The 15,632-nt window shown below is 40.9% G+C and overlaps 1 protein-coding gene across 1 annotated transcript in view; it reads left to right on the top strand.

Annotated features, from left to right (window-relative positions):
• trim71 (tripartite motif containing 71, E3 ubiquitin protein ligase) overlaps window positions 1-15,632 on the top strand; it is a 34,339-nt gene that overhangs the window by 3,294 nt on the left and 15,413 nt on the right. The window contains exon 2 of the mRNA XM_067611417.1: window positions 13,820-13,987. Within this exon, the coding sequence (XP_067467518.1) occupies window positions 13,820-13,987 (168 nt within the window). The remainder of the gene's footprint in view (window positions 1-13,819; window positions 13,988-15,632) is intronic.

Raw genomic sequence — 15,632 nt, 5'->3', positions numbered from 1 at the left:
CTAAGCACCCAATCACCAAAGCCCAGTTCAGATTTCCAATTTAGTTTTTTAGTGGATCCCCCCCACCGCCACCACCACCACCGCCACCAACCATTCCTTTTCCCTCATGCACACCCCCCATCCAATGCCAGTAAATGGGTGGGTGGGTTCACTTTTCCAGTAAGAGCTTCATTTCCCAGTAATGCCTCACTCACTCACTCACTCACTCCAGCCCTGGGGGAGGGAATGACACAGGAGAAGGCTAGTCTTTCTTTACCTGTGAGCACTGAGCAAGCAGAGTCATTGTCCGTCAACCAGCTCCACATCCATCATATGTTAAAATGGGTCCTCCCAGTCACTCTGTCAGAAAGACCAGACTGTTTGCAGTTCAGTCGTTTCATATTTGGTAATGATGTGTCATGGATTCATGCAAATTTCCTAAATACACAAGTTACAGTTTCTTAGTTTGTCTTTCTCACAAGCCTGCTGGTTTATTCAGAAACGTGTCATTCCCTTGGGTTTGAGTGTGCCTCGGGTGTCGGCACTGTATTGTTTTAGCCCACATTGTCTCAAACAGTCGTGCGAATAGTTAGAGAAAAGACCTTGTTACTATTTTGAATGCTATTGTCCAGCAGAGCTCCAACCAGATATTTCTGCCTGCTAGTTTTATGGCTTGTGGGAGCAGGTTATTGGAGAAAGCCACAGAGAGTTTTGTTGCGAGAGCTGGTTAATTGCACACAGTAAGCGGTCTGAGCACAACTGTTTTCTGTCTCAGTGTTGCTGCAGTGCGATGTGTAATTCCTAATTTTAATTATATGTCATGCTATTTAATCAGGTTTGCAGTTGTGTAGAAATGGTTGGCTGGTTTGCGTTCTGGATTCGGAACATATAAACTACTGACCAGGTATTTCCTCTCGTGCAGGCACGGAGCTTGCACGCATGTCGGCGGTCAGCTGGCCGTCAGCTGTAGCCTCGCTGTTTATTCAAGTGCAACTCTTAACAGAAGACACAAGGTGCTGCATTTGTTTTTGTCTGGGCTAGTTCTTTGAGGTCGGCTCGGTGTGTCGGGGCCCTCATACCAATATGAGAAGACATTCTTGTGTGAGTTAGGGAGCAGAGGTTTTTTTTTTTTTTTTTCCAGGAGCTGGGGTCTGTCCCCTCTGCAGTGTTATGTAAGCCTGCCGAGGAATTTTCTCCTCTCCCAGGAGATGGTGGTGATGATGGTTGCTGCTCACTGTGCTCACCTAGACAGCCGAACAATCTTTTTTGTTGGGTTAATGTGAAAATGAAGAGTACAGTCCCTTGTGTCCAAATGGAATACCAGAATCCGAATAAAGCCAGTAAAAGGCCCAATAAAAAGGCTAATTGTGTCCCTCTTTATTGAGGATGTTTGACCCACAAACATGGAGTCTGAGGCGATGGTCATGGATTGTAAAGGGGTGCAACAACAAATAAAGGAAAGCCTGATTACCATTAGCGTAGTAAATATAACCTGCAGAAGTTATGTAAAATATTCTTTTGAACATACGTAAAAGGACTTTGCATTTAAAACCCAGTTGCTTAATTATTTAAACAATGTACAAAAAAAAGTGAGCCGTTGTGTGTTTGTTTTAACTAATATTAGCTACACCTGCGCCGATCCTGCTATGAAAAAAATGTTTGCTATGAAAAGAGTCTATAATGACATACAGTAAGTCATCTCTGACAGTGTAAAATGTCACTGTAATAATATGTGACTGACGAGCTGATGGTATTGATAGCTGTGGGCTGCAGCTTCTGGTAATGCTGACAAATAACTTTTAGATCTTGTCTGATGATGTTAAAGCTAATTATGTCAGACCGGTGACCCCTGAATGATTTTTGATGAAGCTCTACACTGTAGCTGTCTGAGCCAGCGTTCACAACTGTGAATCCTAAAAGCCCCAGTTAATATTAAAATATTGATGTAATAGAGGGCTGCTAATTTACATGATCGATTTATCTGCTGATCATTGTCTTGATTGATTATTTGGTCTATAAACTAAAAAAGGTCATAAATAGGTATAAAAAATGTCCTGAGGCAATGTCTTCAGTTGCTTGTTTTATTCTTTTTATTACACTATGGAAAATAAAGTGCAAGCTTATATGAGAAATTGAGCCAGTTGATGTCTGTCAGCTATGTTGTACATCGTCCATCTGAACTGCAAAGACACTTTCATTTTAGTAACAAAACTATGGAGAAAACAGTTTCTTTCTCTAAGTTATCTGTGATGGAGCCTGCAAAGATCATGCTAGCCAGACAACAGCTGAGAGTTTCATTTTGTCCTCTGGCCAATGTACAGTATCATGTTAATTGACTACAGCTGATAAGATTTGCCAACGACAACTGCTGACATTGGCAGTTGCTGGCTAAAAATAGGAGTCCTGTTTAATAAGTACATATGTATTGCATGATTCAGTTTTTGGAAATTGATAGCACTGTTAAAGTTAGGAGTTCTGGTAAGACTGATATTTTTAAAAGTAATTTCTAAATCCCTCAGTTGATTTTTAATGAATGGAGAGAGCAGTTATTGTTTTTATCCCTCTAAAACTTTGGGTTTTCTTCCATTTCTGTTCACACAAATAATCTATAATTTTGAGATAACTAATTATTAATGTACACACTTCAATTTAAGACAATTTGGGAATCAAAAGTATCAACCTCATTGATTCACAAATGATGGACACAGAAGCAAAGTGGCCAGATTGCTGGTAAAGCTGAAGGTTTCAGTTAGAAGATAAGCCTCCTTGGCCTACAAAGGGAGTAGGCTGCACACTGACAAGAATTTACAGGGTGTGCACACACACATACACACACACACACACACACGAGCGAATACGCTGGCCTACTTCAACAGCATAAATGTCAGTTGTTACTCATCTGTAGCACTGGCAGTCAGAGTGTGTCCCACGCTGTGTGTGAAGTGGAAAGGGAAAATTGGATTACATCAAAAGAGTGCCCTCTGCTCGCTGTGATGTCACCCTCCAACATACGAATACATACGCAGTTCCTTCTGAAAGACAGCTAATGATATGATAATCCTACAAAATGTCACTCTGTGCTTTAGATTAAATTGTCGTCACCGTGACTACGCGTCCGGCTGTGCACGTGCGTTGCTTCTCAACAACAAACACACACACTCGCACACTAAATAGTCTTTGGGGTGGGGGTCACTGGAGCAGGCTGAGAGCGGATAGAAAGTGGTTGCCGGGTGCTGAGAGACTAAAATGCATCATAGTATAAGGATGAGGTGAAGTTGAACTAATCAGTTTAATGCTCTTCTGTCTCCTCGGGGATCATTTTTGTCTAGCGTAAGGAAGACAGCGGGATGTTCAGCTGCAGTAGAAGGTCCAGTTTTTGTGTAGATTATCACATATTTCCACATTTCCACTTTCTGTGGAACTTTACTGCTCCATTATCTAGTTCTTTAGAGGCAGACTATCACTTAAAACATATGCTGGGCTGGCTTTGTGATCACCAGTTTTACTCCCCCTCTCTGGAGCTCGCTAGCAGAGAATGTTTGTAAGGAAACCTAAGCCAACACTGACGCTGATACAAGGCCAGAGGAATTCCTGTAACTTGAGTTTATACCTCCTGGGTTCTCTTTTCCCCTTCTCCCTCTCTCTCTCTCCCTCACTCACTCACACACACACACACACATACACACACTGGGTATTTCCTCTGCTGGCTCCTGCCTTTCTCATCAGCGCTCTCTGTCTGCTCTGTGTCAGAGACAATGGACATTATGGATGCAGAAAGTCTCCTCAACATGATTTAGCAGCTGTTGCTGTTGAGGGGCAAGTGATTACTTTTCATCACTCCTGGAAGTATCGGTGCGAGTGTGTGGCAGCAGCGTTTTCTTTTCCAATAGCATCTCCCATCTGTAGGTAGTTATCCTCTGAAGAGGATTTTAGTGTGTGTGTGTGTTTCTACACAGCCAGCAGAGTTGGATTATATGAAGTTGGACTTCCAGGGTTTTAATGCGCACCATGTGCCCAGTAATTAGAGAGCATTCCCTGTTTCCTGTGTGTTGTGAATGTGTTTCATGTAGGCTAAGGGGGAGTGTGTATGTGTGTGTGTCCTAGCTTTGATGTCCATTTGAGCACTTTGAGCCATATAAATTTAATGGACAGAAAGGAAGGCATTTATCACATTTTCTTTGGCAACAGGATTTAAAACCCATTCAAAGCTGGAACCTGCCGCTTCCTACTCCGTGGCCGTGCACAAATGGGCTTTTAATTGGCCATTATTTGACCCCACTCAACGTGATTGTGCTGTTAACACATTTGACATAAAAACTCTCAACCCTGTTTGGGGGGACACTCCACAGCTTCTAGCCACAATCCATCCATCCTAAGTGTTTTTAATATTAGACCAAGACTATGCTGGTCGGGAGCAGTTGCACATTTGCTGTAGTTTAGCCATGCTGTGCACTCAAGCTTCAGACAGATTGCTACACTCAAGATGCTGTTAAAGGAGTAGCTCTACATTTTTGCTGGCCATTTTTGGATGCAGTTTTAGATTTTTATATGCATTTTTCTTACTGTTTTAGGCAGCCAGAGAAGTTTAATACATCAAAGTAAGGGAAACTGGCTCAATTTTTGTGTCATATTTCTGTTGTTTACCTGCCAATTGTATTTCAAATTCATGGGTCTATTACTCAAACCTGCCCTCCTAGATGACATTTAACTGTCTCACCTGTACCTGAAACAGTACAGCTCCACCAATGCATTGTTTTGGTTACTCCTTTATTTTGTCTGTCAGACAGTGTCCCTTTTTTGTTAGAGAACTTTGTTTTCTTTGTGTTATGGGCGATGCTACATGTGACAGGCATTTGCTTTTGTTGATGTCTGCGTTGGCTTGTATAACCAGACCATTTCCTGTAAAGGTCACGCTCTTTAGGCCGTCAAGTTGGTATGCCTGCCATGTACATGTGTGTGTATATGCACGACAAACAGACCATGAATATATGAGGGCCTCAGGACAGAGCAGCATACAAAACAATGGATGTTTGTAATCTGTCCTGCGAATGTACTGTATTTGTGGTCACCCAGCGCTTGATGTGGGAGTGTGAATTAAGTAAGTGGGGAGTTTATTATGCTCGCTAATGTCACAGTAACTAAGAATAGCTGGTTTGTGACTGTACACAAATCCGCATTTGTTACATTTCAGCTGCTCCACATTTCATTCACATCGCTTCTTCATTTCATCCCTTGTTTGCTCGAAGCTGCGACTCCCTCTCATGTTTCCCCCTCTTTCTCTTCTTCACCTTCTCATTGTTGTCAACCTCCTTCTTCTTCTCTTGCCCCTGATTTTTATCTGCCCCCATCTCCCTCCCTTTCACTTCCTTTTTTCTTTTCTTTTTTTTTTTTTTACAGCTCAAGTATTAAGCACAGACAGTCAGTCACATGCTCGCTGGGTAAGGAGGCCAGCTGACTGTGGTTTGTTTTCCTTCTCCGCTCTAAGGCCGTCCAATCAGATCGTCGGCTTACAGCCACCGCCCCCCATGTCGTATCTGGCAGTGTTTCAAAACATCTACAGGCATGTCCGTGTGCATGTTGTGTCCGTGGCAACAAGCCAACAGGGGTTGCCACGAGAGGGCGGGGCAGCGGCGGAGGAGGAAGGAAAACTGCAATGAGAGAGGAGAAAGAGAGTGATGGATGGAACAGAGAGGGAAGGGAAAAACTATGTGAGCAAGATATGGAGGGTGATTGGAAAAGATGAGAGTAGGGCTGCTCCCTACTTACTATATAGTGCACTATGTTTAACGTGTGAATTCTGACTGTCTGAATATATATATACACTATATTGTGTCCTCAAAAAACTCCACAGTTGAATGAAAAAGTAGGCACATAACACTTCTTTCTGTTGTGTCTGTTTATATACAGAGCAGTGAAGGAGTGAAGGAGGGAGTGATTTCAGGCTCAGCTTAGGTGTCTCTGGCTTCCATAAAAGGAGCTTTGGCTGGCAGATGGTCTTACTGGGATTGCTGGGAATGTTGGGATTGGGTATTCCACAGATTATCCGGCCTGGACATACCAGACTGGTTTAGGGCTGGTGCTGTATGTTTGGCCTTTTTAGAAGTGGGGTTAAATTGCCAATCTATCTTCTTCTCCATTGCACTCAACCCTTCATCCCAACAATAACACACGCACGTCGAAGCAAGTTTCCTCTCAAACATAGAGGAACGCTGGTTATTTGCACATTATTAATCTTCCTAATCCATTTTGCTGTGCTGGGAATGCTCCGCTGCAGTTGGTAAAGCTTTTTCTAAGTCCAGAATATGATCACTGTAGTAATTTTTTCATAGCGGAAGAACATTTTTTTTCAGCCTCTTGACACCTGCCTCTGCCTGATGTGTTGGAATGAGGCGTGTCGGTGTTATGCGTCTGTCATCACATCTCTCAAATGCTCAGCAGTCTTACCTGATGTGGCTTTTACTTATAATGAGGATCATAACATTGACTAAAATGAGCCTGAAAAGTGCAACACATTGTGATACATGTGGACATGTGATATGTGTGGACTCTTTGACGTGAAATCTCACTGAGGACTAAGATGTGATATGTGGTTCAAATTGGCTGCAGTTATTATTGTATATTCAGTATTATATTAAAATAATTGTATAGCCCCAGTAAAGTGTAAAAAAGAAAGCTCACACTTTTGGCTCATCATGACTCAGTAAAGTGAAGATAAGATAAGATTATAATAATCCAACACTTTTCAGTCGGTGTAAAATTATAATCTGTAAACTGATAATTAGACATTTTATCCTAATGTCAGTTATAAAGATTGTACAGTAGCTCCTTAAATAAATTGGAGGGCCATGTATTTGTTTTTGACTATCATTCTGGGCTGGAAGGGTTTATATAACAAGAGTAGTACTTGCTCCTCCCTCATTACTGACCGTTGATCTGCCCTTTAGCAAGGTACTCAACCGCCAACTGCCCAACCGTCTTTTCAGTCTCACCGGTGAGATTGTGTGTAATAAAATGAGTGGAAGCAGCCTACTGAAAATTTATGATCAATAAACCTACACTGGATAGAAAAAGTTGCTTTAAAAGAGCCATAGGCAGACACGAAGTCTATAAGTTTACTACATTTAATGTTGACTCTATTAAGCAAGATGTGTTTATTGCTTAAACAGGAACTTTGTTTGTCTCAAGCTGCAAACACACCTACATCTAACATCAGCTACTTGTCTGTTGACTCAGAGTGTTTGTGGCTTATAAATTTCTGACCTTTCTTGTTTCTGTCTGTTGACAGGTCGGTAAAGAGCTGCTAGGCCAGAGGCACTTACTTTGATTATGAAAAACAGTCTATTGAGTATCCCCATTCTTACAAAAAACAAAAACCATACTTATAAAATGGTGAATATCAGGGATGTCAGCGGTTAACCATAAATTATTAACCACTGAGAATATTTTTGACCAGCTACACCTGTCGGTCTATAGGGTAATTTGCATACACACTCTGCTAATAGCTAGACAATTACGTGTTCACAACAACTGATATTCCTTTTGAATGGATAAAGTAGCGGTGTAAAACTGACCCCTACACAGAGTGTAACATTATGGGTTGTTTGTAGCATTAATGTTGTCAGGCTAGCGAGTGTCTTTAAGTCTGTTTATAGTGAGTGTGTTGGAGTCAGTCAGCACTAAAAGTCTTTCGTTAGTCCAGTTTAATCTTGCAGGAGATTCTGGAGGTGAGTGTAACGTGTTTTTTTTGCCACGGACGAAATAAATTCATGACGAATGAAAACGAGTTTAAAGCGTCTTCTGACGTCTCTAATGTGGAAACGAAATATGTCAAGCTGCCAAATACCACTGTCACTGATGATAAGGAGCTCAAAAAGAAAAGGGAGGTGGTCTTATAATCAGGGTCGCCTTATATTCACAGTATTATTTATATTTGTACCTCGAGCCCAAGTATGTTATGCCGTCGAGAGCTACTGTGACTAAACGCTTTGAAAAACAGGATGAGATAAAAGTCAAGCTAGCTCTGACCACCTACTGCTTGACAGCTCTCACAAATGAAAGCTACGTCACAGCTTTTCCTAAAAATAAACAGGTTAGTTACCGGTTAATGGGTGTCGGTCTGTCGCAAACAAATTTAACCAAAACGGACGTCCTTAGTGGGATTTAAGACCACATTTTCAAATTGTGCAACCCTTAATAGAAACTATTTTTTGTATTTTTTCTTGGGTTTACATCTAGTAGTTTTTTGATCCCTCCAACCATAACATCTGCACACTGCTGCTAGAAAAATACAATCCCAGAAACACACAGTCTGATCTCATCTCTAAAAATAAGCTTGCATCTTTCCTACTGTCTTCAGATTGGGTTACTTAAAGTACTTTCGCTCTAAAGGGATGTAATTGATTTATTTCAGTTCTTTTAAAAATAATATTATAAATAAATATTAAATTGCTGTTATAGAATTTTAAAAATAAACAGTAACTGTGTAACCTACATACAGTATACAATGGCTAAATAACTGTTTGGCAGTCGTGTCTTCTCAATTTGATAAATAAGATTTACTTTAAATAGTGCATTTGCATGTAAATCCAACATCAACAACATTTTTGTTTTCTGAAAGTCTGTTTTTAATCACATGTGCGGTTTATTTATTTCCTGTCCTAGATCAAGTTTCAAGCAACGAAAGCCATGATTCTGAAATGCATTGCAGAACATATTCTGAGTACATGTGAAATACATTTTTCTTGCATGTGACACTGCAATGTATAGAGTAATATGGAAAGAGTTGAAAAATAGCATTTGGACATGACCTCTGCAGATGTTAAAGCGTCTCACTGTCAGTGAAAAGTGGTTTAGTTCTTTGAGAGAACGTGCTTTCACAGTTCCCAGAGCAGCCCTGGTTTTTCTGGCACCACAGTGTGACATTACATGGCCCTTGTCCCTTCCCCCCACTCTGGTGTGCACGCAGGCAGCGAATGCTGCATGGAGCGATTTTACTGGCTAGTTGGGCTCGTGCCCTCTCCCCCAGTTCCCAGTGCCTACAAGGGGAGGGAGGAGAGGGGGCTGATCCTACTGCTGTGTGAGCACAAGGCCAGGCAGCTCAGAGTCATCATGCATTTTCTCTAATGTTGTTTTCCTCAGGATATCAGTATTTTGCTCTTGTCAAGCTGTTTGTGTGATGCTGTCATACACATTATAGATGCAACTAGCAGATTAAAAAAATATGAGTAATTCCCACACTTTTTATGTAATGTTCCTGTCATCTGTAGTTTATAATTATCCATGAAATGATTGTACTCCTCTTTATTTAACAATTTTACTTTTGTTATTTGGTGGTCTTAAGACAAGAAAAATTACTGGAATTACTGAAACGTTTCAGAATTCAGTCTTCTGCTGAAACGCACGTTGCTCGTGCAGTTTTAGCCTAAAACATAAGGCTGCAACTAACAATTATTTCATTATTGATGAATCTCTTATTTGTATTTATGATAAACAGGTTATTTGTGTAGTTTATGATTTCCCAGAGCTGAAGCGATGTCTTGTAGTACGTTGTTTTGTCCGACCAACAGACCAAAACCCAAAGGGTGTTAAATCTGCAATGATATAAAACAGAAAGAACATAAAGAATCAAGTAATCATCAATAAATGACTTAAACTGAAAAAATTATGTTAAGAAACAAATTAATTTCTTGACTAATTCTCTTTTTTAGACATTTTTAGGGGATCAAAGGTGGTACCATAAACAAAAATAGTCCTTAAGAAGTAACCGTTCGGTTTATGACATTGTCAAACCCACACTCCAACATATCTGTGGGTGTGTCTGGGTGTAAATTGATAATGGAGGAGTGTAATGGGCAGAGAGGGAGAGGGAGCAACATCCGGTGCACTAATGAAATACAATAACTCACTTCCCCCAATGTAGCCGAAGCCTGCTGCACAGAGCTTTATAGCTGGTGGTGGCATGTTGGTTACAACCCCTCTCAAAAAAAAAAACAAACACCCAGCATGCATTTAGTTAGCTTTTCAGTTTGTGTGCTTTTGTTTGAGCGTGCTGCATGTTAATGTTTAATAAAATAAATTCTGTGGGAGAGTCACCTCTGCTTACAGGCCTCCCCTCCGGGGTGTTGTCTGTGGAATTTACAACTTTAGCGTGACACCACGCCTATTTCACATCTTTTAAGTTGTTTTTCACATTTCTGCGTCACGTGTGCGCTGGAAGTGTCTGGTGTGTTCCTGCATGTGTGAGGGTATCCGGCGTGTCCAGCGTATGGCATGGCTGTGAAATGCCTGGTCTGTTCTAAATGAACATGTGTAACAGAGCAGCTGTATTTCTGGCTCGCAAAGAATTTGTTTTGTATGTGTTGTGTGTTTTTTGGGGGGGTTTTTTGGGTCTTGTATGCTGAATTTAAAATTTTTGTCAAACGACTTAAAGCTTGTTAATGATGGGTTTGAGAGACGGATAAAGACAGAGGCAGGCAGAGAGGGAACATCCTCCTTCCACGAAGACCTCTGGGAAGAGCCAGTATCCTGTGTAAGTCAATAATATTGACCAGCTTTCCAAGAGGCAGGTGTGTTATGTAATCTACAACCTTGTGTGTGTATGAGTGTGTGTGCTTCACCTCTAAGACCGCTGTTGACAACACATAAGCAGCAGATAGCATTAAAGATATCTGAGGCTCCTCGCAGCTATTTGTCATGAGATCTAGCTCCATGAAATTGGACTCCACTGTTTTCAATAACAGGCTGCTCGTCATCCTTTTGTGTTTCATTTTGTTTCCACATTCACAAATGGTGACTGAAAACATGAGATAAGAAGAGTAACAATTATAAGATATTATTGATTTCTGTATGGATCATATAAAATGTCATAGGTAATACGTGAGTTTTTTTTTTATTGGTCAATTGTTCAATTTAATGTTTTGTATGTCGTTTAGATTTTATTGTGTTTGGTACAGTTGTGATAATTCAGTATGCGGTGTAAGTGTAAACATTTGTTGGTTTATTATATTATATGGGCTTCATAAATAGTAGTTGTTGCCAGGGTTACAGCTAACAGATCCAAATAAATGGTGAAGGTTGTAGCTGGTCAGCTGTTTGTTTGCCACAGGAAACATTAGATGATGGAAGAGCTCAGTACTGCAGTTTGTTGCGTAGCTCACAATAAGATTCTCCTATTGTAAAAGAATAACGACACCAAGCAAATATAGCGATAATTGTGAAATTTATTGTGGAACAACTTCAACAGTACATGTCAGTTTTATGTGTGTACTTGTGAAAGAGACATTTGGGTTGCACATTAACGAGGTGATGTACAGTACTGGATAGAAAATGATGATCTCTGATTTTTAAACATGAGAGGGAATAAACATCTTTTTGTTTTCTGAACCCAATCTACTGTATTTACATTTTTAAACACTGTCTGTAGTGCACCTGCTGTCTTTCTAGGATTCTCTCTCCTCGCTATCAGCTTTTTTTCTTTCTTACACTACACCTACTTTTACTTTCACTGTTTCTGATTGAGTTTTTACAGTATTTACACTGAAGGAGGGGGATATTGTTGAGGATTTTAAGGTTTTTTTGATGATGAAATGGTCGACACTTGTCTAAATTGGTTGCTCAGCTGTTTCTGCTGAGCTTTAAGTAAATTAACAAATTTTATTAGACACAACCTGCCGCGCAGCTCTTTGTGTGGCAGATTGTGTGTAATAAAACTGATTAGCATTTTCATTTGCATTAGCCAAAGCTCCACTTCCAAAGAACAGATGCTAGGTCCACAAACGTCACAAATGGTAACCAAGCAAGTCAGCATTTTCATGTCGGGAGCCGTTTTCCTGTCACCATAAATAGTTATAGTTGAATAAACCACTGGTCATGTAATTGCCAATATTGGAACCGCTTCATTTGATGATCGTGCTGCAGATCTCAGCCCTGTAGATACCATGGTTCAATCCCTCACCAGAATCCATCCTGTCCGTGCTCCATCAATCTGCCTGGCCCTCACCCCAACTGCTCCAGCCCTTGTGTCCATCATCGTCTATCTCCACCTTCCTCCTCCACTCCAGCCCAGCTGCATTCCTTGCTTTTGTGTGTCTCGTCCCCTTGGAATTTAGGAGATGTAGATGGGGGGGTGAGATGGGACAAGAGGGGAGAGAAGAGGAGAGTATTGAGTGACAGAGCGGTGCAGAGACTGTAGTAGAGGACAGGGTTCAGCAGAAGGAGAGACGGCAAGAAAAGGGCAAGAAGAAAAGAATCCAACAGGAACTTAAAGAGAAGGCAGAAAGGAGGAGGAAATCAGAAAAAGGGGGAGGTGTGTGTGTGTCTCATTAGATTATGCTGCTCCCTGGTGGGGGTGTAGGGTGGAGGGGGGGGCATTATTGATGGATTGATTGCAGACCCCTCCCCATCCACTCAGGTCTCCTGCTGCTGGAGGCCATTGATCTGGTGTCTCTTTGGGATATGATGGCCAGTGCATATTTAATTAGCCTTTCATTACAACCAATCAGCATTCAGAAGCAAAGCTTAGGTTTTAGCAACAAAGGTTAAATGACTTTTTCCTTCTCATCCCGAGGGACAGGGACTTTTTTTTGTCAACTGAGATTAGTGCCACTTTTACTTCATCCATCAGGTGTAAATCAAGCATTTCTGCCAGAATAATAGTAATGAATGGGACACATATTAGTATATTTCAATCTAACAAAACCTAAGGAAGAATGGGTACAATTTATCCTTATATAGCAAATTGTATTTTTTAAGTAAAACCCTCAAGCAGAACAAGCCTGAGACTGTTGCCAACTTGGTTACAAGGTTAAAGGACCAGTGTGTAAGATTTAGTGGCATCATCACTTGGCGAAAATGGAATATAATTTTGATATGTTTTCATTAGTGTATAATCACCTGAAAATAAGAATGTTTTCGTTACTTTAGAATGAGCCCTTTTATATCTGCATAAGGAGCGGCTCATCATCCATGGAGCCCGACATGTTGCACCGCGATGTCTCTACAGTAGCCACGGACAGGCAAACCAAACAGGGCCTTTCATGTTTTTCGCAAGTTTCACGGCTACTGCAGGTTCTCCTACATGCTGGGAGGGGTTATCAGTTATGCAATCTGCCACCTCACTGATAGATAACACTAGATCTTACGCACTGGTCCTTTAAATGGTTTTAAAAATGAATGTAAGAAAATGTAGGAAATTAATGTAAATCTATGTAATGTCCCCGAAAGTGACCTAGAACAACGTGCGTGTGTGTACAGCCATGCAATTGCACAAAGTACAGTTTGGGTTTAAGGAGACATCTATCCTTCTTATTTCATCATCAACAGTTGGTGATTCATGAGTATAAAGAGTAAAAAAAAATGACGTGAGATAATGTCAGATATGACTGTGTATCTTGTTCATTACACTTCTACTGAAATCACATTTCCACAGGCTGATGTCATAACAGTGACTGCTATCTGTTTGCCAGTACACAATGTGTACTGTGGTTTTGTAGTTTTCACAGTTCATGTTTGGTTCAGCTAAGAAAACAAATGATTACATCTGTTGGACGATGGCTCATGGGATATTCATGCTGTAAAAATGTATACATGTAAACATTTGCATTTGGTCAGTAATGTAAAAGAAAGGCCACACAGAGGAACATTATAGTGGTGTGCTTAGCTCACATATGAAGTCCTTTTTCACAATTAGACTTGAGGTCTACACAGCTACTTAGCTTAATTTTATTATATATGGCGTATTTACATTTTGCATGACCAGCCTTGATAATCGGTTCAGATTCACTTCATACTGTTTTGAACACATAAAAAAATAATTTGTCTATCCACCTCTCTGTTTTCGCAGGTGTTCCTGTTCTTCTGTGAAACCTGCTCCGTGCCTATCTGTAGAGAGTGCAGCATGGGGCGTCATATGGGCCACACCTTCGTTTACCTGCAAGACGCTGTACAGGACTGCAGGGCAATCACCATCCAGCTGCTGGCAGATGCACAGCAGGGACGACAGGCCGTGCAGGTGAGACAGGAACCCAGAAAGACGCATTCACAGTGGATAATAAGGAAAATATCGCTCAGTCATTCGTTCATGTATGCTTTTGATTGCGTCGTTGTGAGGCAACACATTAAATCTGCATAAATTAACACTAACCGTTTTATTTTTTGTTGCACAATATGTAGAATCAGAAAACAATTAATCTCAGCGAGAACAAGGGCAGATGTTCTTATTGTATCAAAAGAAAATTGTCTTGTCACTCCACAGGACTTAAATAGGTCAAACTGATATAAGTCTTAACTAAACAAAGCCAAGCGCTCTCCTGCACAATTCTTAGGTCTGACAAAAAGACTATCTTTACAAAGGTCAAACCACACAAATCCACACTCATCCATCTCCTGGTAAGACGGAGAAGAAGCTGAAGAGAGCAGCTGTGTCTTTCCATCGTCCCTCTGCGTAATGCAACCGGCTGTTAGAGAGAGAGAGATCAGCTTGAATATGTTTGAGAGTGACCAGTCCTGTGCTGCTGTGAAGCCTGGGGTTAAGAGGTGTCCAGCTGGCCCTGAAAAGGGGGAGGGTCGCATAGGGTGAGGTCTGGCGGGGGCAGGGCTGAAGGTCAAAGGGGAGGAGGAGTGGAAAGGAGGATGGGGGAGGGTAGATGAGGTATTTAAAGGATTTCAGAAAAAAGAAAACTCCCCTCCTCTTGTAAAGAAGTGGAAGACTTTGCCCTCCCCCTATTCACTCATTCACTCATTCATTCCCCCCACCTCTTACTCTCACTCTCACACAAACACTCACACTCTTCATGTCTCTTCATTTACGTAATGATAGTTTGGGTAAAAGCCTCCTAAACCCCTCTTAGATTAATCTTATCCAGTGTAACATGCACAAGTAAAGAGAGAATGACTCAGCAGCCATGTGTAACAGCACCAGATATGTTGCATCTGCTGTCACGTCCTGAAGGGAACGCTTTTAGATGAGCTGAAACAATTAGTAGATTGAGACAAAAGTAATTGCCAACTATTTTGATAAGCAATTATATGAATTCATGTAGTTATTTATTAAGAAAAAACTGCCAAACAGTAGCTGGTTTTAAGCCTTACATTCAGCAGTTGATGAAAAAACTGAAGTTGAAATTGGGCTTTTATTCTAAAAATAAGTCTATAAGCTTTTCATTGGAGGCCAAAAGAAGACTTGCTGCCACCGTTATGTCTGTGCTGGACTATGACGATGTTCTATACATGGATGCTTGTTAGCAGTGCCTACATGCGTTGGATAGTATCTACCATTAGATAGAGCTCTGAGATTTATTACAAATTTTACTTTACTCACCATTGCTCTTTGTATACTCTTGTTGGATGATCCGTCTTATCCACCTGAAGACTCAACCATTGACATGTTCCTATTTATAAGGCTATTCTTGATGTGCTTCACTCCCAGGACTTATTCCTACCATCTGTCCCTAAAGCCCGTACTGAACTGGGAAAAAGGGCGTTTAAGTATGCAGCTCCCTCTGCTTGGAATCAGTTGCAAAATTACCTGAATAATCTGGAGCCTGATTCATATCGCCCCTGTTTGATCCCTGACGGTGATGACTTGGGATGAATATTGATGAATATTTTATGATTCTGAAATGTATTCTTTATTTTCAGGATTGACTTGTAAAAGA

Source organism: Thunnus thynnus, chromosome 15, assembly GCF_963924715.1.
Source record: "Thunnus thynnus chromosome 15, fThuThy2.1, whole genome shotgun sequence".
NCBI lineage: Eukaryota > Metazoa > Chordata > Actinopteri > Scombriformes > Scombridae > Thunnus > Thunnus thynnus.
The sequence above is the reverse complement of the archived record's forward strand: the minus strand, read 5'-3'. Positions and strand labels throughout refer to the sequence as shown.